This window comes from Rhinatrema bivittatum, chromosome 5 (genome assembly GCF_901001135.1).
Source record: "Rhinatrema bivittatum chromosome 5, aRhiBiv1.1, whole genome shotgun sequence".
NCBI lineage: Eukaryota > Metazoa > Chordata > Amphibia > Gymnophiona > Rhinatrematidae > Rhinatrema > Rhinatrema bivittatum.
This window is the reverse complement of record NC_042619.1, coordinates 21598592-21625850: the sequence shown is the minus strand read 5'-3', so window position 1 is coordinate 21625850 and position 27259 is coordinate 21598592. Positions and strand designations below refer to the sequence as shown.

The window sequence follows — 27259 nt, the reverse complement described above, 5'->3', positions numbered from 1 at the left end:
TGATGAACAATCTGCAGGGCTTCTATTTGGGGTATATTAGCATACAGGGCAGTGATGTCAATAGTGACCATAATAGTGGTTCTGGAAAAGAATTAAGTATTTCTATTAAGTCTACTGAATCTCAGATATATGAACACTACTCAGATACAAAGAGTCTAAAAAAACTGGTCTACAAATGTGGATAAAGTTTCAAGTAATGAACCATGGAAAGAAATGATGGGTTGCCTAGACAGTTTTGTTAAAGTTTTATGTATTTTAAGCAGGGCAACAGGTAAATTACTGGACTAACTGGAAACTGGACTTTCAACTAAGAAAATTCTTTAGATGTAGTGTATCCCACTGTGAATACTCATTCAAGTACTGTGTCAATCCTAGCCTTTAATGCAGGCATCGGATCTTGAGGGAGAGCAGTGTAAAGTTGTTTGTCAGATAATTGTCTGCTAATTTCTTTTGTATATTCCTGGCAGTCCATGATCACAACTGCATCTCCTATCAGCCGGCTTGATGATTATTTCAGGGTTAGATGTGAGTGAATGCAATGCCGCTTTTTCTTCCTGTGTAAAGTTTAAAAAAAAAAATGATCAGAGTATGTCATGATCGACTGCACATCTGTGTAGACCAATGAATGTCTGTATATGAGGATCAACTGGGCACTGAGGTACACAATTTGTAGGTTTTGAAACTACAGATTCATCATTGGCAGAGCGCAGTTAACCAGAAAAAATAAATTTCAATCGTAAAGTTCTGATTAAGCGCTACAAATGCATTTCCACTGTAAAGTGGTCAAGACAGTTAGTAGGTGAAAACGAAAGACCTTTACTAAGGACATGTAAAATTTTTCTGTGTTAGATTGATCATTGTTGATTCCTCACTGGTTGAGCTCTAGCCACAAGAAGTGCTCCATCTATTCGACCAGGAGGAAATCGGGGAGCTTGGTGTTCCGTATTGTAAAGTCTCTGTTCCAGTATCCCCAGTGTGTGAGAGATGAAATTTGTGGAGGGGCTTCTCCTTAAAATAAGATTCCGCACTATGTGTTGGTCTGGATGATTCCTCACCGGATGAATCATCTGTTGAACTGTCAAATGTAACACGTTGCTTCTTAGGTCGGACTGATGTACAACTCATCCATGAATAAATATTCCCTTAAGAAATTAAAGTACAAGAAATGTTTAAGTCCTTCCCTGAAGGAATCTATTTCAGTTCATAACATTGTCATGTGGGCATCAAATATACTTGTGTCTGTTTCCATTTATCCACATCCATTTTAATAGAACCTGCCATCACCTTAGCATTAACACCATCGGATTTAAAGAACACTTATTCAGAATTTTATTCCAATTCTGAATAAAGTCTGCATCTTCACAGTAAAACCAGGGTTCTTTCTGAATCCACAAACCCTTTGGGATTCTTTCTGCCCTTATGAATAAAATGAGAAGCTTGGGAGTGAGTACCAAGGTGGTGGCATGGATTACAAACTGATTGACTGTCAGGAGACAGAATGTAATGGTAAATGGAATGTACTCCGAAGAGAAAACAGTGTTAAGTGGAGTGTCACAGGGTTCAGTATTGGGTCTGGTTCTGTTCAATATCTTTGTCAGCGACAATGAAGAAGGGATAGAAGGTAAAATTTGACTATTTGCGGATGATACTAAGATCTGCAACACAGTGGACACACCTGAAGGAGTAGAGAATGAAAAATGATTTAAGAAAGCTTGATGAGTGATCGAAGACTTGGCAGATGGGATTCAATGCCAAGAAGTGCAGAGTCATGCATCTGGAGTGCGGTAATCCAAAAAAGTTGTATGTGATGGGAGATGAAAGACTGATATGCACAGACCAAGAGGGATCTTGGGGTAATAGTGTCTGGAGATCTAAAGATGGCGAAGTAATGTGACCAGGCGAATAACCACTAAGAAAAGGGACTCCACAGTACAGGTCCTTGGGGAGGCCTCACTTGGAGTACTGTGTTCAGTTCTGGAGTCCATATCTCAAAAGGGACAAAGACAGGATAAAGGCTGTCGAGAAAAGAGAGAACAAAATGGTGTGGGCTCTGTATGAGAAGACCTAGGAGGAGAGGCTGAAGGATCTGAATATGTATATACTTGAAGAGAAGAGGTACAGGGGAAATATGATACAGACCTTAGATACCTCAAAGGTTTTAATGATACACAATTGGCAAACCTTTTCTAATGGAAAGAAATCAGTAGACATGTTCTTCACGGAGAGGTTGGTGGATGCCTGGAATGCCCTTCTGGAGGAGGTGAAAGCGAAGACAGTGAAAGAGAATCCAAAGAGGCATGGGATAAACACTGTGGATCCCTAAAAACTACAGGATGGAAATGAACAAAAAAAATGCATGGCGGTAACTTGCTGGTTTGGCGGTTACTACCCTTAACCAATAAGCCTTAATACTGTTGATGCAACTCCATCATCGCTCTCTGCTTCAATGGCAGGGGAAAACGGGAATTGGATTCAGACAACAACCAATGAAGGCCCCGACTTCTATGGTCTGGGGAAAAAAATAAGCATAGGGATAACTTGCTGATGCGGCAGTTACTACCCTTAACCAATAAGCCTGATACTTTGATGCAACTTCAACATTGCTCTGTGCTTCAACAGCAAAGGGGTTACAGGGAATTGGATTCAAACAGCAACCACTTTCCCCAGACGTTTATGGTCTGGGAAAATAAGCATGGCAGTAACCTGCACAGTGCAGCAGATACTAGCATAAGCTTGCTCAGCAGACTGGATGGACCATCTGATCCTTTTCTGCCATCATTTCTATGATTCTATGCAGGTATCCCTTCATTCCTTACCATGGCACTGTGATATACAAGCAGCTCAAGAGAAATGAACCCTCCAGTGATCCAATGGAATAAGTATATATCTCTGTTCAATAAGCTAAATATGCTTTTGTGCAACAGCACTGGACTCATGTTGTCGTTTCAGCTTAGTTTCATTAAGACTCTCTGATACTTTTAAGGATAGCACTTCTTGCTTTAATTGCATAAAAAACTGTGCTTAAAAAATCTGAACTTTCAAAAATCATTTATGCTATTCAATATTTAGTTTACTGGTATATGAAAGATGGGAGGTCAGAAGTGGTATAGTGATATTGAAAAGTGTAGAGAATAATAAGAGAAATGGCAGAAATATTGAGCAAATAGTTCAGTTCCATATTCTCTAAAGAAAACCCTGGAGAAGGACTGTTGCTGGTGAACAAGACCATAGACGGGGATGGAGTAGAAGAAACTCTGTTTACAGAAGAGAATATATGGGAGGAACTAGGCAAACTGAAAATGGATAAGGTTATGGGGTCAGATGAGATACACCCCAGGATACTGAGAGAGCTCAGAGATGTGCTAACGGGTCTGCTGAAGGATCTGTTCAATAGATCCCTGGAAACTGCAGTGGTGATGTGGGACTGGAGAAGACTGGGGTGGTCCCACTTCTCAAGAGTGGTAGCAGAGAGAAAACCAGAAACTACAGGCCAGTTAGCCTCACTTTGGTGGTGGGAAACTTAATGGAGACTCTGCTGAAGAAAAGGATAGTGAACTTGGGTCCAGCAATCCAGTGGGTTCCTGGACTCGAGGCAGCATGGATTCACCAGAGGAAAATCCTGTCAGACAAATCTGCTTGATTTTTTTTGATTGGGTAACTAGAGAATTGGATCAAGGAAGCGCGCTTGATGTGATCTACTTGGATTTCAGCAAAGCTTTTGATATGGGCCTGCATAGGTTTGTGAATAAAATGAAAAGCTTGGGAGTGAGTGCCAAGGTGGTGGCATGGATTACAAACTGGTTGACTGATAGGAGACAGTGTAATGGTAAATGGAACCTACACTAAAGAGAAAATCGTATTAAGTGCAGTGCCACAGGGTTCGGTTTTGGGATCAGTTCTGTTCAATATCTTTGTGAGCGACATTGCAGAAGGGATAGAAGGTAAAATTTGTCTATTTGCAGATGATACTAAGATCTGCAATGGAGTGGACATGCCCGAAGGAGTAGAAAGAATGAAATGAGATTTAAGGAAGCTTGAAGAGTGGTTGAAGATTTGGCAGCTGGGATTCAATACCAAGAAGTGCAGAGTCATGCATCTGGAGTGCAATAATTCAAAAGAGCTGTATATGAAGGATGAAAGACTGATGTACATGGACCAAGAGAGGGATCATGGGTCAACAGTGTCTGGAGATCTGAAGATGGTGAAGCAATGTAACAAAATGATAGCTAAAGCCAGAAGAATGCTGGGCTGCACAGAGGAAAAACCAGTAAGAAAAGGACGTGATAATGCCTTTATACAGGTCCTTGGTGAGGCCCCACTTGGAATACAATGTTCAGTTCTGGAGCCCATATCTCAAAAGGGACAAAGGCAGGATGGAGACGGTTCAGAGAAGAGCAGGTGTCTATATAAGAAGACCTATTATGAGAGGCTGAAGGATCTGAATATGTATACAGGAGGTGAAGGGGAGATATGATACAGACCTTCAGATACCGGAAAGGTTTTAATGATGCACATTCGACAAACCTTTTCCATTAGAAAGAAATCAGTAGAACTAGGGGTGATGAAACAAAACTCTAGGGAGGCCGATTCAGAACCAATGTCAGGAAATATTTATTCATGGAGAGAGTAGTGGATGAGTGGAATGCCCTTTCGGAAGAGGTGGTGAAGATGAAAACAGTGAAAGAATTCAAAGTGGCATGGGATAAACATGGTGGATCCCTAAAGGCTAGAGGATAGAAATGAAGAAAAGAATGAATGGGGGCAACTTGCTGGTGTACCAGTTACCACCCTTAACCAATAAGCCTTTATACTAGTGATGCAACTCCATCATAGCTCTCTGCAGGGGGAAAAGGGGAATTACCATATTTTTCGCTCCATAAGACGCACTTTATTTTCCCCAAAAGTGGGGGGAAAATGTCTGTGCATCTTATGGAGCAAATATAAAAAAAAACCAACTAAAAAACTAACTACAACCCCCCACCTTGAAGACCTGCCAAAAGTCCTTGGTGGTCCAGTGGGGTCTGGGAGCGATCTTGGCGCCATTTTGATTACTGGCAGCCGATGGCCCAAATGCAGGAGATCGCTCCCGGACCCCCACTGGACCACCAGGGACTTATGGCAGGTCTTGGGGGGGGGGGGGGGGGTCAGGAGGGTGGGGGATTGTAGTTAATTAAATTTAAAGGGTTGGGATGGTTTGGGGTTTTTTTTTGGGGGGGGGGGGGGGTTCCCACAGAAAGAGAATGATAAAAGTTTTCTGATCTGGGGAGTGGACCCAAACGGCCCTCCCAAGACCAGAAAACAGAAATGGGGACAACAAAAAATTTTATGCACTCCCCTAATTTGCTCCATTAGACATACAGACGCCCAGGAACAGAGCCAGTTTAGCACACCATTTTCTTTTTTTTTTTTAATTTCCCCCCTCTGAATCCTAGGTGCGTCTTATGGTCAGCTGCGTCTTTTGGAGCGAAAAATACAGTAGATTCAGACAGCAACCAACGAGGGCCCTGACTTTTATGGTCTGTGAAAACAAATACGCATGGGGGTAACTTACTGATGCGGCAGTTACTACCCTTAACCAATAAGCCTGATACTTTGATGCAACTTCAACATTGCTCTTTGCTTCAACAGCAAAGGGGTTAACAGGGAATTGGATTCAAACAGCAACCAACAAGAACCCTGACATTTACGGTCTGGGAAAGTGATAAGCATGGCGGTAACCTGCACAGTGCAGCAGATACTACCTAAGCTTGCTCAGCAGACTGGATGGACCATCTGATTCTTTCCTACCATCATTTCTATGTTTCTATGCAGGTATCCCTTCATTCCTTACCAGGCACTGTGATATACAAGCAGCACGAGAGAAAAGAACGCTCCAGTGATCCGGTGGAATAAGTGTATCTCTCTGTCCAATAAGCTAAATATGCTTTTGTGCTTTCAAAAACTAATTATGCTATTCAATATTTAGGTTGCTGGTATATGATTATCTTTATCCCATAAAGCTATCAGCTTGCTTGAGTGTAATTATAGAGGTGTTTATGATACCAGTTTATCTTCAGATTTCGATACCAACCCTGTAATAATTGGGTAATAAATACTTCCTTACATTACTCCCGAGTTTACCATTTTTCATCTTCATCCCATAACCCTTCCCTTGTTCCAGAACCTCCTCTCAGTTGGAAGAGGCCTTGTGCATCATATCTCCCCTATTTCACCTTTCCTTCAGGGAATACTTGCTTAGATCTTTAAGTTTGCTCCCATATGCTTTATAATGACCATTTCACTTACCTCTCTCTGGACTGACTCCATTCGTTTTTTCATCCTTTATCAGGTGCGGTCTCCAAAATTGTATAAAGTATTTCAAATGATGTCTCACCAGGTTTCTTTTGGATGTCCTGAAGCTAATGCAGTGCCAAACCCTTACATAATGCCTTATATAATAAGGTACGCTGGGCTGTACGCATAGATTTTCACAGAAATGTGTACACATCTTGTGTGTGCAGGCTTTACTCACGATGCAGCAAGGAGTTCAGTTCCTATAAAACTGTATGCAGAAATTAGAATGCCTTCATTTAAATCAAATGTTAATGAAGGCATTAGCTTTTACTCCCTGATGCAAAGGCTGGTAGGCTTAACTACTGATTTCTTATTTCTGGAAATTTAACTCCTGGTCTGAGCTGGAATAAAGTTACTCAGGCTAATGCATGTCTATGGGTAAGTACCTTCATTTACAGTTTTTATTTTATTTTCTCCAAGAATTTACCAGTGTTTATTATAACCAACAATAATAGGAGAAAATCACTGGGGGGGAGGAGACTTTTTCCCCACTTATTTTCTGCCATTTGGTTGGTTATAATAAGCACACAAACTCTCAGGGAAAAACTGAAAACTGATATGAAAAGTTCCTATCTATGAAACTGAACCTGGAGTCTGTGATGAGACAGCCCTGTACTATGAATTTATACGCATAAACCACAATTTGTGCATAAATCATGATTTATATGCAGTGAACATCATGCAGAAAGCACAGTTGCTTACCTGTAACAGGTGTTCTCCTAGGTCACCGAGGAGGCTCCGTGTCCAGCACGGACATCGGTGGAGGAACACCTAGGACTCCCAGGTCTGATAGAGGATGAGGTCTCTTCCCCACGGGGTCACTTTGGTGGCGGCAAGGCAGCTGCTAATGCCGCAACGGTTCTGGAGCCATACGCCAACTGTGACTGGTAACGATGCTTATGGGACTTTTCGCGATGCTCGGCCCGGTCTTTCCCGGGCGCTGAGGAGGCTGAAGAGTCTGTTGTCTTGGAGTGGGACAACTCCAGCAACAGTCTATCACTGGCTCCTCTCTCGAGACGGTTCTGCTGGGGGGGCATGGAAAGTGACGATGTATGTAACCGCTCTCCTTGGCTCCTAGGTGTCGACACCTCTGATACCAGAGTAGATGGAGTAAACTTTTTGGGCCCAAAAAGTTTCTCCATTTTATCCAGCTGGGCATGACGGCCTTTGGGGGTCATCTGATCATACAGATGACACCAGCGGATGTTGTGCGATGCCCCCAGGCAGAGGATACAAACCTCATGCGATTCAGTAATCGACATGGTCCGCGGGCACCAGGGGCACCGTCAAAACCGGACACCATGAAAAACAGCTGGCGAGCGGTCACAGAGAAGCAGCATGCCGGGAATCAACCACAATGAAGGGCAAAACAAAAAAACCAAAAAAAAGTTACCACACCGCTGGACGGAGCACTGACCGGAGAAGAGGGACCAGATACTGACAAGCCGAAAAATCATGAAAAAGACGTTTAAAAAACTCTAAAGAGCAGAGCTGCATTTCCACACGGCAATTACTTTGCAGAAAAAAAAAAAGACTGAAGAGGGACTCTGCGTGGATAGTGGCATGCTCAGTGTGTCAGTCAGAGTTTCTAGAAACAAAACTTTTCCGTGCCAGGCTGCATCAGATGATGTCACCCGTCTGTCAGGACTACCATCCCGCCTGTCCTAGGAGAAAACATTTTATACACATAAATCATATTTTATGCACACTAAGCATGTCTTCCACATATATATTCGTGTTAGCATGCTTTAACTCCCCACATATTAGCATATCTTACTGTATTGGGAGTTAAATTTCTTTTGCATTTATGTTAAACTAAGCACTGAATTTCAACATACAGTTTTAACTCACAGTTTATTACATCGGCCTGTTATTAGGAAAGAACATAGCATTAAATTCCCACTCCTGAACTGTTGTTCACATCCATTCTGCGCCAAGAAACTTGTGACACTTGCTCATACTCCATTTTACCAAAGGGGCGGATGAATGGCATCACTGCTCCTTCTGCAGCAGAGCAGCAGGATATTTAAGTGAATTTAACTGTTTTGTTTTTTGTTTTTTTTTTAAATTAGTATCCCTCCATAAAGGCACTTGAAACTAACTGGATGCTTTCAGGAAGCATGAACGTTTACCTTTAATAACTTTTGCCTTAGGCCAGCTGTGAATTTAAGGATTTTCACTCTGCAACAGGTTTCTTTACTTTTACTGAAATCAAAATTCAACTCTCCCTGACCCCAAAAACTGTGGAAATAACTTACCACCAATTATCATGTATACTTCCTGAACTTAATAACAAATCCTGGTCTTTTTTTTTTTACCACAATTTTAGGAAATTTGACAATTACACACAACAGTAAAATGTAGACAAGCATCTATAATATAGATCCATTTACTGTGATCAATTGGCTGCCTAGAACAAAAGGCAAAATAGACTTCTACTGCACCAACCTGCTTTTGCAGCCCTCAAAAGCCCCTATTTTAGGTACAGAATCTATAATAAATTCTACTGCCAACTTCTGCCATCTTTATTGCACAAAACAAAATTTTCACTGTATCTTGAAAGTAAATCAACAGGAAAATATTACTATTAATAAAATAAGAAATGAGGTAAAATGTAAAAGATTATTAAAAAGCAACAGAGTGGTTCACTGAAAGTAAACAACATATTTCTTGATGGAAGTAAAACATATGTTTGCTAGTCTGTCTATAAATGTATTCACAGCTAAAAAAAATTATTTAGTACAGCTTGAGTTTATGAATTCCAGCTAGCATGGATTGTGCCCATTTCTCTGACATTATGGACAGTCATATTTATTTGGTTGGTTAGATTTCTCTCTCGCCTTTAGATATCTTTGCTCCAAGCGAGTTACAGCAGATAAAACAGAAGGAAGAATAAAGAAAGGAGGAAAGTTTTGGTTCATTTTACCAACCAACATCCTATAAATGAATATAATCTGATAAGAGTATAGCTCCCACAGTGGAAAGGTCAGATAATTGATGGGGCCATATAGGGTGCATACAAGGGTTTAAGGGAATTTAGAGAACTTCTGGCAGATCTACTGGTTGATTTTTTCAATGCTTCTTTAGAGTCTGGGGGAGTCCTGGAGAGAGATGTATGTGGCTCCTAGTCATAAAAAAATGGAAGTAAGGAGGAGGCTGGGAACTACTGGCTGGTTAATCTGATCATTGTGGTAAGCAAATTAATGGACCTGCAGCTAAAACAGAGGGTTCTGCAGTTTCTGGAATCCAATGGATTACAAGATCTGAGGCAGCAATTGGTGATCAGAGAGTTGGACCAGGGGAAAGCAGTAGTTGTGGTGTGCTTGGATTTCAGTAAGACTTTGACACAGTTCTGCATAGGTGACTGATAAAAACTGGTTGAGTGGGAGGCAACAAAGGATAGTGATAAATGGAGTTCATTCCTGGGGAGAGGGAGATTAATAGTGGTGTGCCACAGGGATAAGTCTTTGGACCGGTTCTTGTCAACATTTTTGAAAGTGATATTTATTTATTTATTTATTGTTTTTTTATACCGATCTTCCTACATTAGATGCAAATCAAACCGGTTTACAAAGAACAATAACTTGCCTGACAGCATTACATGGAACAATGAACATTTAAGCAACTTTAAGTAACATAGTCAAAGAGAAGAAAAACAAAATATACAATTTGAATTACATAGTAATCAAGGTAAATAAGAAATGGATTACATAGTAATGAAGGAAAAGTCAAAAGAGTGACTGAGGGTCTCTTCATAGGGAACCTGGGTAAATGAGAGAGACTAATAACAGATCAAACCATATAAGTGAGAGAAATAAACAGAGAAGTATAGCTAGAGATGGAGAGAAAGCTTTAAGCTAACCATGGGGTTCTGGAAAAGCAAGCTTGAATAACCAAGTTTTAAGTTTTTTCTTAAAGGAGATTGGGCAAGTTTCTTGTCGGAGGTCAGGAGGGAGAGTGTTCCAGTTAGATGGACCTGCAGTAGAAAAGGCTCTTTTTCTTAGCGATGTTTTAACTTGAGGGACGAAGAGGGTACCTAGGTATGCTCTTCTCAAAGGTCTGGTGGAATATTTAGGGCGAACCTGGAAAGTGAGATCGAGTGGGGCGAGATTATATAGGTTTTTGTGCATGATGGTTAGTACTTTGTAGATGATTCTATATTTAATGGGGAGCCAGTGGAGGTTATAAAGGATCGGAGTGATGTGATCCCTCTTTTTTGGTATTGAGAAAGGAGTATCGGGAACAGTGTGCCTTTTTACCAATATCAAAATTGGCAACAGGGTAGGCAGCCAGAAAGATGTGGGAAACATGAGGAGGGTTCTAGCAAAACTCATGGAATGGTCTAGGGTCTGGCAACCAAGATTGAATGCTAAAACAACCCAAAATCATGCATTTAGGAAGCAAAAACCCACAGGAGGTACAGTAAAGGGGATGAAATTCTTATAAGCACAATAGAAGAATGGGATCTGGAAGTGATCTTATCTGATGATATTAAAGTGGCCAAACACATGGAAAAGGCGACAGGAAAAAACCAGAAAGATGTTTGGATGAATAGGGAGAGGAATGCTCATCAGAAAAAAATGAGATAGCATTGCATCTATATAAGTACCTGGTGAGATCTCATTTGGAATACTGTACAGAGCTTTGGAGACTGCATCTTTTAAGCATGTAAAAAATGAACAGTGGTTTTTGTTTTAAAGCATATGGTAATAGACAAAGATCTAAACATGAATACCCTGGAAGAAAGGAGGGATAGGGGAGAAATGATAGTGACATTTAAATGCCTCCAAGGTTTCCATGCAGAGAAGGAGGGCCTCTTTCAAAGGGAAGAAGGCTCTAGAACGAGGGGTAAAGGGGTAGACTCAGGAGTAATCTCAGGAAATATTTCTATACCTAAAGGGCATGGAACAGCCTCCTTGTAGAGGTGATGGAGAAAAGCACATTATCTAAGAAGGCATGGATTAAACACAGAGTATCTCTAAGAGAGTGGTAGGGATTGAAAGCTGAATAGCTGGTGTGAATAGAGACTGGATATGCCATAATGGTCTTTTTCTATCATCAAGTTTCCATGAAATCATTAAAGATAACTGGGTAAGGTCTGTGTAAAGCATTGGATTGTCATGACAAGACCAACAATCAACAAGTATTGTAAGGGAATATGAAAAGAAGCTCGAAGATAGCCAAAGCAAAGATAGACCTGCCCCGCCAAAAATTATGAGGGACTTAGAGCAGCAGCAACAGAACTGGCATTTAAAATCACAAATAGTACACAGCAATTCAGAAAGAAGAGTAGCATCAATGCCCCAAAATACAGAGTGAGAGATGAGGCAGGAAAAAGAATGTTTTTTGATGTCATAATATAAATGTATTAATGTACTATAGCATGTTCACTAGTACCACCCCTTAATGCTTAGAATCACAGACACAAACAAGTCAACAGACTCCAGTGCACTGCTTGGTAAGTAGAGTTACAAAGCTTGGCAATAGCACACACTGTCAGCTGGCTGGCTATGCTTATGTAGTGAGCTACAGTACAACAGTATACCCAATAACGCACAATATATGCAGAAATGTCACACACACAGTGTACATGCTGACTCCTTTTGCATATACACAGTCTGAGAGAGAGAAGAAACAGGCTGATGGCAGCAAGGCAGTGCCATCCAAACTCTCAGGTGTAGCGTCAGATGTATGGCAGCAAGGCAGAGTGGTATGAAGACCTCTAAGGTGATCAGGAGTATTGCAGCAAGGCAAAGTGGCAGCAAGCCCCCACAAGGTGTAGCATTAGTAGTATGGCAGGAAAGCAGAGTGTCATCAACAGCTCCAAAATGTAAGGTCATGAGTACAGCAACAAGACTGCAATACCCCCTCAAGACACAGCACCAGGGGTATGGCAGTAAGCAGAGCTGCAAAATCCAAAATGGAACTAGTAGTGACAGGAGTTCTAGGCACCATAGTAGGCCGGGCAATAACAGAAGCAGAACAAGGCAGCGCTAAACCAGAAAAGAGATGGGATGGGAGGGGAAAGCGGTGAGAATCCTGACGAATACTAATCGGAGAGAGCACATTACACCCATACTAAAGTCTCTGCACTGGCTCCCAGTTAACTTTAGAATACTCCACAAATCACTCCCTATTATTCACAAAAGCATCTACTATCAGACCCCCCTTGACCTGCTACATCCGCTCAAGCTACACTATACGACCAGGCCTGTTAAGCTTACAAGGGATCGCTATACGTCCCCCCCCCCAAACAAAGCTATACACCGATTAAACATTAGAGATCGGGCATTTTCAACAGCGGGTCCCTACATATGGAATGCCATACCCCAGGACCTCCGGCAAGAAACCTGTCTCCTAACTTTTAAAAAGAAACTCAAGACATGGTTGTTCGTTCGTGCTTTCCCCTGTTCCTAGAACAACGTCACTGTTACAGAATCTAATTCATCAGTTCTTCGCCATACCATGACTAGCACTAAGTCCACATAAATCATGACATAACTTAGAGAGATTGGCTATCTTAGCCTCCCCTTACAACTATTAGTATTTAGTATTTATCTGTTACCCCCTCTTCCTTTCCTATTCCCAGTTGGATGCCCTTGTTCTATGTAACTTTACTACTGCTGTCTCATTTATTGTTATGGCTTTGTTATTGTTAAGATCTTTGTTCTATGTAAACAGAGTTAATTTGATTTGTATCAAGAAAGTCGGTATAAAAAAGCTTTAAATAAATATATTTTTTTCATTTTATAAAGATATTTTTATGTTGGGGACAAAACAGTCCAGAATAACAAAGAGGAAAGCAGGATAGGAGAAATAAATTACACTAAATTTGCCAAGGCCATGTTGTCACACAGCCAGCGTGGCAGTAAAAGTGTTTACAGCACTGCTAAACCCGTTCATGTGACTAACCAGTTTTAGGCTTATTTTTGCCTGATGTGTTAAAAGCATTCTCTCCTCCTGCACCTGTCTGGTCTATTCACATTGAGGCATGCTTTTACATGGAGAAACAGGCTGACAATGCAAGTACACTCACCTTCTGACGCTATCCCACTTAGTTTTCTGTTAAATCGATTTCTTAAATGCCAAAAGCAAACAACAAGTTTAAGTACCAATTTGAGGACTGCACCAAATCTGACCAGCATGGCTTTAATAGGTCCTACAGGACTTGTTCTCACAAGGTTTTCAGTCCAAAAAGGATAAAACTGGTTTACGTGCTAAACATGGAGCAGATTAGGATATGAGTAAATTTAACTGCTTGAACAAGATTGCTGACTGGTGAAGTATACACACTCTGTCAGCAGTGGATCTCTCAGTGGCATGACCCTCTCTGCATGCAGCTCCAAGTCCAATGGCTTCCATCAGCGTTCCTTTTCCATCTCCAGCACGGACCAGGGCAGTGAGACTCTGCTGGCAGCCAGCGCCTGCATAAATCCTGTTAATGGCATCGTTGACTCGCTGAGCTCCAGCACTACCAGCCGTAAACTTGAACCTCCCCCATCTCCACATACCAACAGGAAAAAACATCACAGGAAAAAAAGTACTGGAAACCCCAGACCGGATGGTCCCCCCCCCCCCCCCCGTGGTGTAGATGAACACGAAGAATCGTTTGAGTTCATCACTGTGTCCCTGACTGAACAGACTTGGCACTTTGAAGCCTCTGTGTATGAGGAGAGAGAGCTGTGGGTCCAAGCTATTGAAAGCCAGATATTTGCAAGTTTACAGTCCTGTGAAAGCTCCAAGAATAAGGTATGTTAGCTATCACCATGCCTTCATTCGTCAAGTTGCCCCATATATTCAACCAAGCATTCTCCTAACCCAATTATCCTACTACCAATTATCCTACTACAAATCCCTACGCAATTCTCCTATTACAAATCCCTACGGAAGACCCTTCCCCTTGACATTTCCACAACATCCTTCCAACTCTAATAATCCATTCGTATTAGCTCTCTCCCATTGAACATCATGACAGTTGACTTTAGACCTCACCAAGACAGTCCCAGCGACTTTACAAACTGTTCCTCCAAGTTCTTTGTATATAAATTGTATTCTCCCTGTTCATTGTAAGTTATTATCCAAGTTGCACTCACCCTGTTCTATGTAAGACATTATATCTTATTCTTTATATTGTCATTGTAATTGTTGAAATGTGAACCGAAGTGATTAGTAACTTTGTTACCTGAACTGCGGTATATAAAACTGTTAAATAAAATAAAATAAATAAATAAATAAATAGGATAGGCAGTAACACGACAATAGCAGAATATCAAAGCAAGCCACAGACTGAACCAGGAGAGATGCTGGGACCAAAGAGCAGGAAGGTGGTCAGCAAAGAGCAATTGGCAATGCAGTAAATAGATAAGGGCAAAAATCATGGGCATTGGCTCAACATAGCTGTACTTTCATTTTGAGAAACCAGAAAAAGGAGACTGATTTTAATGAAGACCTTCTTTTCCAAGTCTGATATTGGCTGTGAACAAAAAGGGCTCAATGTCCCCTGCCATTTATAAGATACATTTGTTAGGCAGGCTGGTTGGTGGGTAGAAAAAGTAATGCTGGGCCACCTTTGGTCACCTGCAGACCTGTGTGCCTAATATGCCAATGGATCCTCTGGCCATGTCCTGATTGGGCTCTGTGAGATAGCATGTGCCAACAATTTCTCCTGGGGTCTCCTTTGCTGGGGGGGAGCAAGGGTCTCTCTTGCCAGCTGCTCTAGATATAGCCAGTGTCAGGAGAGAGTGGTCTCTGGGAGCAACATGGGTGTGGCATACTGAGGTAGGGGAGGAAGTGGTAGCTGACCAGGTACCTCTTGTGCTCACACTACTCTGTGGGGTGGCCACTCTTTCCTGCACTGCTTCCTCACTGTGCTTCTGCCTCTGGCATTCCTATTCCTGCATCTAGCTACTAGCATCTTATTCATAGAAATGACTCCAGGGGACCAGAGGGTGATATTCCCTTTCACCCACGGGTCACAAACCATAGAAAGCATGTAAGTTTTCTTTATTGTTAGGGGGTTTCATCCTCTCTTGCTGCTTGGAAGGAGACCACTAACTGCAACATTTCTGCTTTAAGTCTCTCTAACTCATAGAAACCCTCTAACTTCTCCAGACTATTTACTATAGGGTTGACCCCCTCTCCAAGGGTGGCACTTGTGGAAATCTCATATCATCTGCTTCATCAATACCTAGAGCTTAATTTGTGGAGGAAAGGCCTGGAATGCAGTTCTGGCACTTTTTTCCAGGCTTAAGAGCAGAGCAGCAGAGGTGTTCTGTTCCAGCCCCGCCCCTCCAGGGAGCACACAGGGAAGAAAAGAGGAGGGTGTAAGCCTGGAAGAGAACAGTTTCTCTGTTCCCTAATCCAGCCCCTCCCCCTCCTCCTCTTCTTGTATTGCAGGGAACAGAAGGTGAAGGGGTGTTAATGAAGCAGACTCTGCAAAGGACAGACACTAAAAAGGATTTGAATTAGCACAAGTTTGAAACTTGTGAGCAGTACTGCCAAATATCAAGGCTTAAATCCTGGACTTGATGAATGACACTACTGCTCACAACCTTTAAATTTGTGCTAATTCAACCCCTTTCTGTGTCCATTACTGAGGGCTTAATTTCTGGCAAAACAACCCAGAATGGCGTTTTGCCACTTTCTTTCCTGGGACCCAAGAAAGCAGAGCAGATCCAGTATTTAAATCTGTTCTGGCTCCCCTGAGGAAACAGAACAGAGCCAGTAAATGCATGAATTATTTATGGCCCCCCCCCCAGCCCTTGGAGAAAGCAGGGCCGGAGGAACCACTAGGCGAGCTAGGCCTGTGCCTAGGGCACCGAGACTTAGGGGGCACAGGCAGCAGAATTTTTAAAGGGCAAAAAGTGCCCCTTCAAAATTCTGCCTAGCCCCCGCCTCACCCTGCTCCCTCCCCACCTCCGTCGTGCTACCCTTCCGACACCCCATTGGTGGTCCAGCGAGGGCCCAGGAGCGATCTGCCACTCCCGGGACCTCGGCTGCCACTAACCAAAATGGCGCCAGTGGCCTTCAGCCCCTACCATGTGACAGGGGCCAACCAATGGCACCGGAAGCCCCGTCACATAGTAGGGACTAAAGGCCACCGGCACCATTTTAGTTAGTGGCAGACGACCTGGGAGCGGCAGATCGCTCCCGGGCTCCCTGCTGGACCAGGTGTTTTGTGAGGTTTTTTTTTGGGGTGGAGGGGGAGGTTGGGAGAGTGGCAGCAGGTGGTCCCTGCTCCTAGAGTCGGGGCTGTGACCGGGGGCGGGCGCAAGGCTGAAGGTGCCTAGGGCACCGAATCCCCTTGCACCGGTCCTGGGAGGAAGCAGAGAAAAACAAAGAATGTTGGAGCTGCTTACCATAGTACAAGGGCAGCCACAATACTTTGATTCAGTTATGTGTGTGTGAGAAAGAGTTCATACCTGGCCCTGTTCCCCCTGGCCCACCCATTTCACCCGCATGTCACAGTTCAGGTGTGTTAGGATAGGGAAATAGTGTATATATTTGGAGAATTGTTTTCTTTTTCTTATATTCTCCTTTTTTGGTAACTTGATATGAATGATCTTTATTTCTTTTTTTTATTTTTTTATTTTGTTGGTTGCTTTGCCTTTAATGAAATATATCCTGGTTATGGTCATGTTAATGATTATAACAAAGATTCAATTGAAAAAAAAAAAAAGACCACTGCAAAATTATTCCTCTGTATCATTAACAAAATAAAATATCTAAATATGCAAAGTAAAATTACATGTCATACAATTATATTTAAGTTAGTACATAAAAAGAAAAGAAGTTTGTGGTTGCATGCTACCACAGACTACCATGCTACTTTTTATTGAAATGTAGCAGAAATTCATGCAGAGAGTATAACTACAGAAATGCCAACATACTATTCACATCACAAAGAGAACAAAAGAATGTTTCTTTGCCCAGGTGACTGGGTTCACAATGCTGTTCTGACATTTAGCCTAGTGAAGGTTTAACTACACCCCCCCCCCCCTCCTTCTGTATTATTGTGCCATAATCATAGTAACAGTTTCCAAGCTACCTTTTACTGGGAATAATTTGATCCGGGGCTCAGTTTTTAATTTACTGTGTATACCTGGACTTGCAATGCACTCTAATCCTTATGCTTTTTTATTTGCTTCACAGAACACCACAAGGAGGATTATACAATAAATAGGGACCTTCATTTTCAGTTTTTATTTTATTTTTTCTGAGAATGTCAGTTATTTTTTCATTGATTTTTTTTTTTGTTATAACATTGACATTCTTAGGAGGAAAAAAATAAATAAAAACTGAAAATGAAAGACCCTAAGAATAAAGTACTAAATATCAAATGCCCATGAAGAATTCTTAGGTTGGACATCCTGAGCTTCTCCGTCTTTCCACTCTACATTTTCTTTGAAAAAAAAATTAACATGGATTGCAGTGTTTCATAGTTTTCCTGGGATGCCTTCTCAGATAGATATACTCTGAAGATTAAGAGTTTACCAAGATAATCAAACAAGGGATAGTATCTGAAGAAGTGACTGTTAAAAGCATAATCAAAGTTTATTAGGGGAAGGATGGTGGAATAGCTTTTGTCTGGCTTACTTATGCTAGACTGCACTACTTCCCCATGCAAAATAAGAGATAGGACTTTAAAGTGAGGCTTTTCAAGGAATCCTAGGAGAGTTGGTAAACCATCCCAGCAAAGACCTCAAGAAAGCACATTTAGTTCCAGACTTCAAACCCAATTTATATAGTAGAAGAAAATATTCACACAGTTCTAAAAAGGATCAATTCTAGTCTCAACGACATGCTACCAATGTTTTGCCACTCGCCAAGAATCCGTCTTCACAAAATAATTTAACAACTGATCCCTAAGAGCCCCCAGAAGCCCCCTTTAGCACATCAGCTTCTGGCACCATACAGTACATTATTAATACTAACTTACCAGTGTAGGCCATATTTTTTGGGTTTGCGTAGGGAGCCCCTGGTTGAACAGGGCTGTATACAGGATTCATTGTGGAAGACTGAGAACTCTGAAAAAAGTGAAAAGAAAAATGTAGAACATTATTTTTTCTGAGAGCAGCTTTGCACAGTTATTTATCATTTCATGTGTTCATATATTTCTGTTAAAGTCACAAGAATGTTTTTAATACAATTTCAATTTAGTGAACATTAACTCATCTGAAGGGTACTACCAACCTTGAGTACAACACACTTAATCTAATGATTCAGCAAAGAAGGTAGCAGCTACAGCACCGAAGATACATTTACAGGTTTCTAGATTTTCTGACATTGTGTTATATTTTTCATTGGCATCAGCTTCATATTCATGGGCATAGCATCCATAGTGCACAGGGGTGCACAGGCGCCACCCAACTTTCAAAAGGAGTATGCCGTGCACCACTAACCATTCCCGTAGCCACAAAGAAGATCCGCGATGCAAGGCTGCCACGGGAGCCCAACCCATGATGGTGAAGAAGGCCTATGTAAAGGGGGTACCCAAAGTTAATAAAAACAAAACTACTGTGCAGGAAAATGCCCAGAGGAGGAGGAAGGCCACGGCACTGTGAGAAGCCTGAATGCTGCAAAGAAGAGAGTGCATTGTGGGAGCAAGGAGCAGACCGATGAAGGGGAGTAAGCCGGTGACAGCATCAGGCCACGTCAGGAGAACCAGCAGAAGCAGTAACAGAGTACGATGTGAGGCGAAGACTGAGCAAGTTGAAGTTTCCCCAGAGCACTCGACCACTGCGGGAGAAGGAGACAGGAATGACGGCTCTCAACTGCGAAGCTGAGCCTGATGTGATGCGGAGGGGGAAGGGTTTAATCAGCTGGAAGTCGGCCCTTCTGTTGCCTACCTCAGAGTTTCCAGCTGGGTGAAGCAATGGCGTTGGAACAAAAACAAACAAACCAAAAAACGAGCAGCAAATGGTATCAGAGACATAAGATATCCCCAACGCAAAGAGTACAGTCAGGCCACAGTTCGATGTTGTTGCATGCCTGGGGGAAAGTTCAGCTTCTTCAGGGCTCCTCCTCACATCGTGTTCTCTGTTGCAACTCCTGATGCTGTCACTGGCTTACTCCTCCTCACAGTACCGCTGGCCTTCCTCCTCCAGGCATTTTCCTGCACAATCGCACCTGCACTGGGTCCTTTCCTGCTTCAGTTTCAATTGTTACTCCAGGATGTCTCTCAAACACACCACTGCGCCTCTATCCTCTGGCACTCCTTGTTAGCCAAAGTAGGGAGCTGTCGCTTGCATCGGTGTCTCTGCTACCACTGCCTCTGGCTCAGCTGTTTCAGGCCCCTTCTTCCTTGGACTCCTCCTCAGTTCCCTTACAGCTTCAGGACTCAGGTAAGTTTTATTTTTAATTTATTAACTTTGGGTACCCCCTTTACACCTGTCATGCAAGGGTTCCAGGGATGCCCATCCCTGTGCTAGCAGAAGAAGGAGTTTGGGGGTGAGATCCAGCGCATGAGAGAATGGGAGCCTGGGTGTGTGTGTGTAAATGGGAGCCTGGGTGGTGTGTGTGTGTGTGTGTGTGTGTGTGTGTGTGTGTGAAAATGGGAGCCTGGGTGGTGTGTGTGTGTGAAAATGGGAGCCTGGGTGGTGTGTGTGTGTGTGTGTGAGAAAATGGGAGCCTGGGTGGTGTGTGTGTGTGTGTGTGTGTGTGTGAAAATGGGAGCCTGGGTGGTGGGTGGGTGTGTGTGTGTGTGTGTGAAAATGGGAGCCTGGGTGGTGTGTGTGTGTGAAAATGGGAGCCTGGGTGGGGTGTGTGTGTGAAAATGGGAGCCTGGGTGGTGTGTGTGGTGTGTGAAAATAGGAGCGTGTGTGTGTGAAAATGGGAGCCTGGGTGGTGTGTGTGTGTGTGTGTGAAAATGGGAACCTGGGTGGTGTGTGTGTGAAAATGGGAGCCTGGGTAGTATGTGTGTGTGTGTGTGCGAAAATGGGAGCCTGGGTGGTGTGTGTGTGCGAAAATGGGAGCCTGGGTGGTGTGTGTGTGCGCACGTGTGTGAGAATGGGAGCCTGGGTGGTGTGTGTGTGTGTGCGAAAATGGGAGCCTGGGTGTTGTGTGTGTGTGCGAAAATGGGAGCCTGGGTGTTGTGTGTGAGTGTCTGTGTGCGAAAATGGGAGCCTGGGTGTTTGTATGTGAGAAAGGGAGCCTGTGTGTGGTGGTGGTAGGGGGGGGGGTAAGGATGGAAGGCAGAGTGTGGTATTTGTGTGTGAGAATGGGAGCTTGGGAGTGTGAGTGTGAGCTTGTGTGTGTGGTAGATCATGTGAGAGTGAGAGCTTGAGTGTATAAGGGAGTCTGTGACAGAAAGCATGAGTAAGTGTGTATATGTGTGTGGGAGAGAAGGAGAGAGAAAACCAGAAAGAGAAAAGTGACCATGGAGAAGGAATTAGGAAAAGACTGACAAGGGAAAAATTGAAAAAAAGAAACTGGGACCAACTGATTAGAAAAATAAAGAGACCAGACAACAAAAGAAAAAAAAATTTGATTTTGAGTATTTAGTGCTTGGAATATGCCATCTTTGGGTTTGTGCGCATTTCTTATATTTTTGCATTTTGCTCTTTAGAATTCCACTGTTCAGAGATTGGTGTAGTTTCTCTGTAGAGATTTGAAGCAATACACTTTGCTCTGTTACCCCATTATTATGGTTCTCGGGCCTGGTGTAGTATTTGCTTTTTCATAAGGCTGCTGTTATTTGAGTAATCAGAGTCCGTGCTGTGATTGTATCGTATGGCAAGGTTCTAGGCGTCTTTTTTTGCTGGGATTTGTTACTTCATAAAATGTTTAGCAATGGAGGGAGTCTTTTGGCTGAAGTGACACCAGAATTTGAATTTTTTTTTCATGTTGGGTTGTAATGTTTAAATAGCAAATGTAATTGTGTGCGTATCATTTTTTCTTAAGTCACATGGTAACAGCAAATTTTCTGGTGCACCACCAACTTCTTCAGTCATCCTACACCCCTGTTCATATTTATACAGTATGTCAAACATACTATAAATTACTAAATATGTTTCTCTAGAACAGAACATAAGGATGACTTAAGGGAAAGGATAGTAAATTATCAATTTTTTTTTATTACAGGCAGAAATATCTTCTGAAATTGCAATCAATTTTCAAATAATAAATTGAAATAAAAGATATGGGAGAAGAGCAGGATGGTGCCATGACAGCAGCTTCTTCAATGGGCTCCAAATTACATTTACCTTTTCTAATTCAAAAGTCTACCCTGTGGCGCAGACTTCATCAGTGGTTGATCCAATCAATAATTTCATCTTGATAGCCGGCAGAAACTTAGTGATAGACGGGGCTGAGGACCCACTTACACGCTGCCAGGATGAGCGGGATCCAGAGGTGATCTCGAGCCCCCAAGTTTGTATTCCACCATTAGGCAACTCAGCTGGTCTGGCAGAATCTTTGGCATTTGCGCTGCCATCCGGTAGTGTGGAAGTGAATGTGCTGAATCTAGAGAGCCAGATGAGTGATGGAAGCCTTAGAGGAGCTGAACAGCATTCAGTGTTTGTCCCGCTGGAAACATCTTCATCTGCAGAGGCAGTGGTAATCCCCAGAGAAATGGAGGTGTTTTGAAGAGTGGGAGCCATATCAGAAGTGAAGCACCCCACTCGTTGGGAGGCTCACTGAAATCAGCAGTGTTCACTACTATGATGGTTGTGCCTCCTAATGCTATGGTGTAACCTCCCAAGTAAGTCTCCAATGTGGTGTTAACACACCAGATGCATCGGATGAAGGAAACCCTGATGGGGTATTTATATCAGCTTTGAGCTTTTCTAAAGAGTCGGTCCAGTACCTACAGACACAAGCAGTTGTAATACAAGACCGCTGTGGTAAAACAGATGCCTGTTCCAACAGGGTTATTGAGTTGGAGCAGGTAAAACTGCATTGGTCAAACATAACATCTCTTTGACAAATCAGATGGGGGAATCAGGTGCAATTCAGTAGCACACTCTTAGATTTCCCCTAGAATAAGCTGATCGCTCCTGGTGAGATGTTAAACTTCTACATTAATATTTTGAAATTTTGCTCTGAGAAACTGCCTTCTATAAGGTCTACTGTGTTCCTGGTTTGATCCACCAAACAAAGGAGGAAGGATGTATGGATACAACTTGAATTTAGCTGAAGTTTTGGAAGCAGTGGAAGAGTGTGACTAGAGCTACCTTGGTAGCAACATTTTGTGATAGCTGCAGAGAGAGACTTGATTTTTACATTATTCTTTCAGCAGAAGTTAATGGTTCTCCATGGGTACAAAATAAACATACTTCTTGACTTTTTTCCAGGCACTGTGGCTGTATGGAAAATTTCTTGATTTGCGCCCTTTGACACTTTCTGTTGGAGTATCGTTATTTTGTCAAATTTCCTTTTAAATATATTTTTAAGTATATAGGGAATACATATGTTTGTGGACCCAGGTTAATCAAATGTGTTTCTGCCAGGGAAACCTCTGGGGGGTGGTAGAGGAAACTCTCTACTGGAATCTGGCCTTGGTTGGACAATTGGGATTGATGTTGGTTATTAATGTATTCAAGAATAGCTGAGGTAGTTGACAGATGTTATATTGGTTTCCTTTTTTTCTTTATAGTTTGTTTCTGCCCCTTTTTATTTGTGGACCTGGGTAGGACCTCTCTCTATTTAGAAGTTCCTGATATAATTGTTAAAATTTGTTTCTATGAGATTGGTCCTTATTTTATATTTTCTTTTTATTTAAACTGAATATTTCTTTTTAATAAATAAATAAAAAAAATACTGGATATTCAGTATGGGGTAGATAGTCAAAGCTGGATGTATAAGCAACTTAGCTGGTTAGAACTTAGGCTAAGTTAAAATATATATTCAGCGGCATGGCGAAGGCACTGAATATATGTGTATATATACGCACTTAGCTGGATAAGTCTACCCAGCTAAGTTTAGACTTGCTCTATGGCGTGTTTTAACTTCCACGAATACTTATATAGCTAACTTGCTCCAACTCCGACCCACCCAGCAGACGCCTACATTTTTGTGCAAGTAATTTTTAGCCATATAAGGAACTTACACAACTAAGCAGCGGCCACTGAATGTAGGCACATATTCAGCAGCCATTACCTTAGCCGCACAAGTCCCACTTGTTTGGCTAAATAGCTCTGAACACACTTTGAATATCGGGCCTTATATCATTAATCCTTTCCTATATTCCTATCCAAAATTTCCTTATACTGTTACAGAAATATAACATGTGAAAATATCCCAATCTCTGTTTGGAAAACCAACATTTATTATCTTCCAGACCATTCAGTTTGGAGAGGTTTTTTGTTTGTTTTGGGTTTTTATTTTACCAGTGTCCAGATTACGCTCTTAGCAAATCATATATTTGAGTGCTAGATATAGACATTGAAACCCATAATGACTTGCTCCAAAAAATTAATCTATTGGAGGGCAACAGAATGGAGTTTTTGGAAAATGTGGCATTCCACACATTCAGCAGCGGCCATTATGGTGTATCTGAGGCGCAAAAGCTGAAGTCTTCCTTAGTGGCAGAACAATCAAACTCCTTTGGTGGCTACTTGTAAATGAAACAAATGCAATCAATTAAGCTACTATAAAAAAGAGGGAATAGAGCAAGGAAAGGATCTCAAAATATCAAAAACAATCTTGATGAATACAGGGCAAATTAGTGACAGGCAAAATTGGGTCACATGTCATATTGCCTCGCTATTGATCCATGGTGTGAGCACACCTTGAGTCCTGCATGCAATTCTGGTCGCCCCATCTTAAAAAAGACAGCAGAACTAGAAAAGGTGCAGGGGTTGGGAACAAAAATGATGAAAGATATGAAATGGCTCTCCGACAAGCTACACAGGCTAGGGCTCTTCAGCTTGGAAAAGAGACTGTTGAAATATCTTTTCAAATAATACTGAAACTAATAACCTGCAGACTCAAAACAAATCGCAGAAAGTCGTTTTTCAACCAGCAGACTATCAAGCTGTGGAATCTGTTGCCAGAGGACTAGGTCAAGGCAACTAGTATATTGGGATTTCAAAGAGGTTTGGACAAGTTACTGGAGGAAAAGTCCATAAAACATTATTAGCCAGGTATTCTAAAGAAAGCCTCTGCTATCACTGGGAGTAACAGGAAATAGATTTACTTTTTCAGACCTGCTGAGTAATTATAACCTGTGCTAACCATTGCTGGAGACAGGATGCTGGTTTGATGGACCTTTGTCCTACCCAGCATGACATTTCTTATGTGTATCTCTCTTATTTTTGCATTAGATATAAATTTCGACACAGGTATGTAACTTAGTGTCCTATTAAACACAAATCTTAACATGAAAATAGAAATTTGACATTTACTGAAATCAGGCTATTACAAATTACGCATACTAAGCAGGCTAAAACTGCTTCTTGAACCCTCTGTTTTCAGAACTGTACTACAACAATTGATTTTTCTCTGGAACTGATTATTGTAACTCCCTAATGTTAGGCGTACCAGAATATGTAATTAGAGCGTTCCAACTGTTACAAAATTCCATTGCCCAAATATTGACTGGTAATTTGAGATAAGATCACATCACTCCTATTCTCTTTTCGCTTCACTGGCTATCTATCCAGTTCTGAACTCAATGCAAAGTACTGACAGTCGCACACAAGATCATTTACAGTAAGAATGCGTTATGGCTGGCAGCACCTCTGCTGGTTTATACTCCTCAGAAAACACTCAGATCAGCAAATAAAGGTTTACTTGTCATTCCAATAATGCACCAGGCTCACCTAAGTAAGGGACGTGAGTGGGCAATTTCAGTTCTTGGTCCCTTATTGTGGAACACCTTTCACAAACAACTCTGGCTCACAACTAACATCTAGGAATTTTAAAAGAATTTAAAAAAACCTGGATTTTTTAACAGACTCTCTGATTTATTACAGAACCCCACCCCAATCCAGTACATATAGCTACATCAAGCAGGAGATACTGACTATGTTATTTTGATTTTATGTTATGGTGATTTTCTCTTATGTCTAAGTCCTAACTGATTATTTATGTTCTTATTGGAACTCACCTCCATCACTGTAGGCACAGGTGATAAATGCTTTCAAATAAATAGGCAAATAAATAAATATAGGTCTCAATCCTCATCCCGCATTTTTTATATCCTTTGGCAACCCCAAGTGCATTCTGTAAATAACAGAACCCTAAAGTATGCCTACAATGAGTGAATATCAGATTTCAAGGCTAATATACAATGCCTCAACTTGCCAAGCTAAATTTCATGCTCATCGCTTGGAAGCTCATAAGTTCTTGTCCCTTTAATACCTGATCCAAAGTCCGTATGTCTGTACCAGCCATACCTATTAATGTATTAAATGTTTAAATAGTGGGCTGAGCCAAAACAGCATTTTGGTACTGCCTTTCCATTTAATCTTCCAATTTCCAAAATGCTTTACACAATGATATTAATACTAAATTTTCTTTAACAATTTTTTTTTAAGAACTACCCTTGGAATAGGAGAGGAGAAAAGATGACTTTTCTTTTTCCATCTCCATAAAGCGCCACACCTCCTCCCGACTGCTCCTCTCTGTCATTGCGATATAATTTGTACCCAGGTATAGCACTGTCCCATTGGTTATCCTCTTTCCACCATGTCTCTGAGATGCCAATTAAGTCTATGTCATCATTTACTGCTATACATTCTAATTCTCCCATCTTACTTCTTAGACTTCTGGCATTAGCATACAAACATTTCAAAGTTTGTTTTTTGTTTGTATTTTTATTCTGCTTTTTAATTGATAGGGATAAGTTAGAATTTTTTAGCTCAGGTGAGTTTTTAGTTACAGGCACTTGGACTACTTTTCTAATTATTGGAACCTCACTGTCGGGATGCCCTAATTCTAATGCATGATTAGTATCCTTTAAAGATACATCTCTCCGAACCATGCGCTGCTGAGCGACTGTCGGCTTTCCCCTTTGTTCTAGTTTAAAAGCTGCTCTATCTCCTTTTTAAAGGTTAGCGCCAGCAGTCTGGTTCCACCCTGGTTAAGGTGGAGCCCATCCCTTCGGAAGAGACTCTCCCTTCCCCAAAAGGTTCCCCAGTTCCTAACAAAACTGAATCCCTCTTCCTTGCACCATCGTCTCATCCATGCATTGAGACTCCGGAGCTCTGCCTGCCTCTGGTGACCTGCGCGTGGAACAGGGAGCATTTCAGAGAATGCTACCCTGGAGGTTCTGGATTTAATCTTTCTACCTAAGAGCCTAAATTTGGCTTCCAGAACCTCCCTCCCACATTTTCCTATGTCGTTGGTGCCCACATGTACCACGACAGCCGGCTCCTCCCCAGCACTGTCTAAAATCCTATCTAGGTGACGCGTGAGGTCCGCCACCTTCGCACCAGGTAGGCATGTTACCAGGCGATCCTCACGCCCACCCGCCACCCAGCTATCTACATTCCTAATAATCGAATCACCAACTATGACGGCCGACCTAACCCTTCCCTCCTGGGCAGTAGGCCTTGGGGAGATATCCTCAGTGCGAAAGGACAATGCATCACCTAGAGAGCAGGTCCTTGCTACAGGATCCTTTCCTGCTACACCTGGTTGGTGCTCTCCCATTATGAGACCTTCTTCCTCCAAGGCAGCACCAGGGCTGCCAGTCTGAAGTTGGGACTGGACTACTATGTCCCTGAAGGTCTCATCTATATACCTCTCTGTCTCCCTCAGCTCCTCCAGGTCTGCCACTCTAGCCTCCAGAGATCGGACTCGTTCTCTGAGAGCCAGGAGCTCTTTGCATCGCATGCACATGTACATCTTCTCACCGGTGGGTAAAAAATCATACATGTGACACTCGATGCAAAAGACTGGGAAGCCCCCCTCTTGCTGCTGGACTGCTGCCTTCATCTCAATTTTGATCAGTTCCTAGTTAAGTTTTAGGTTGCTATGGGAG

General features: G+C 42.1%; 1 protein-coding gene across 4 annotated transcripts in view; it reads right to left on the bottom strand.

Annotated features, from left to right (window-relative positions):
* FAM168A (family with sequence similarity 168 member A) overlaps window positions 1-27259 on the bottom strand; it is a 579070-nt gene that overhangs the window by 292536 nt on the left and 259275 nt on the right. For all 4 annotated transcript variants that reach the window (XM_029602124.1, XM_029602123.1, XM_029602125.1 and 1 more), the window contains one exon: window positions 18272-18359. In XM_029602124.1, coding sequence (XP_029457984.1) covers window positions 18272-18341 — 70 coding nt within the window. In that variant the 5' untranslated portion in view covers window positions 18342-18359. Of the gene's footprint in view, window positions 1-18271; window positions 18360-27259 lie in introns of those variants that run through there.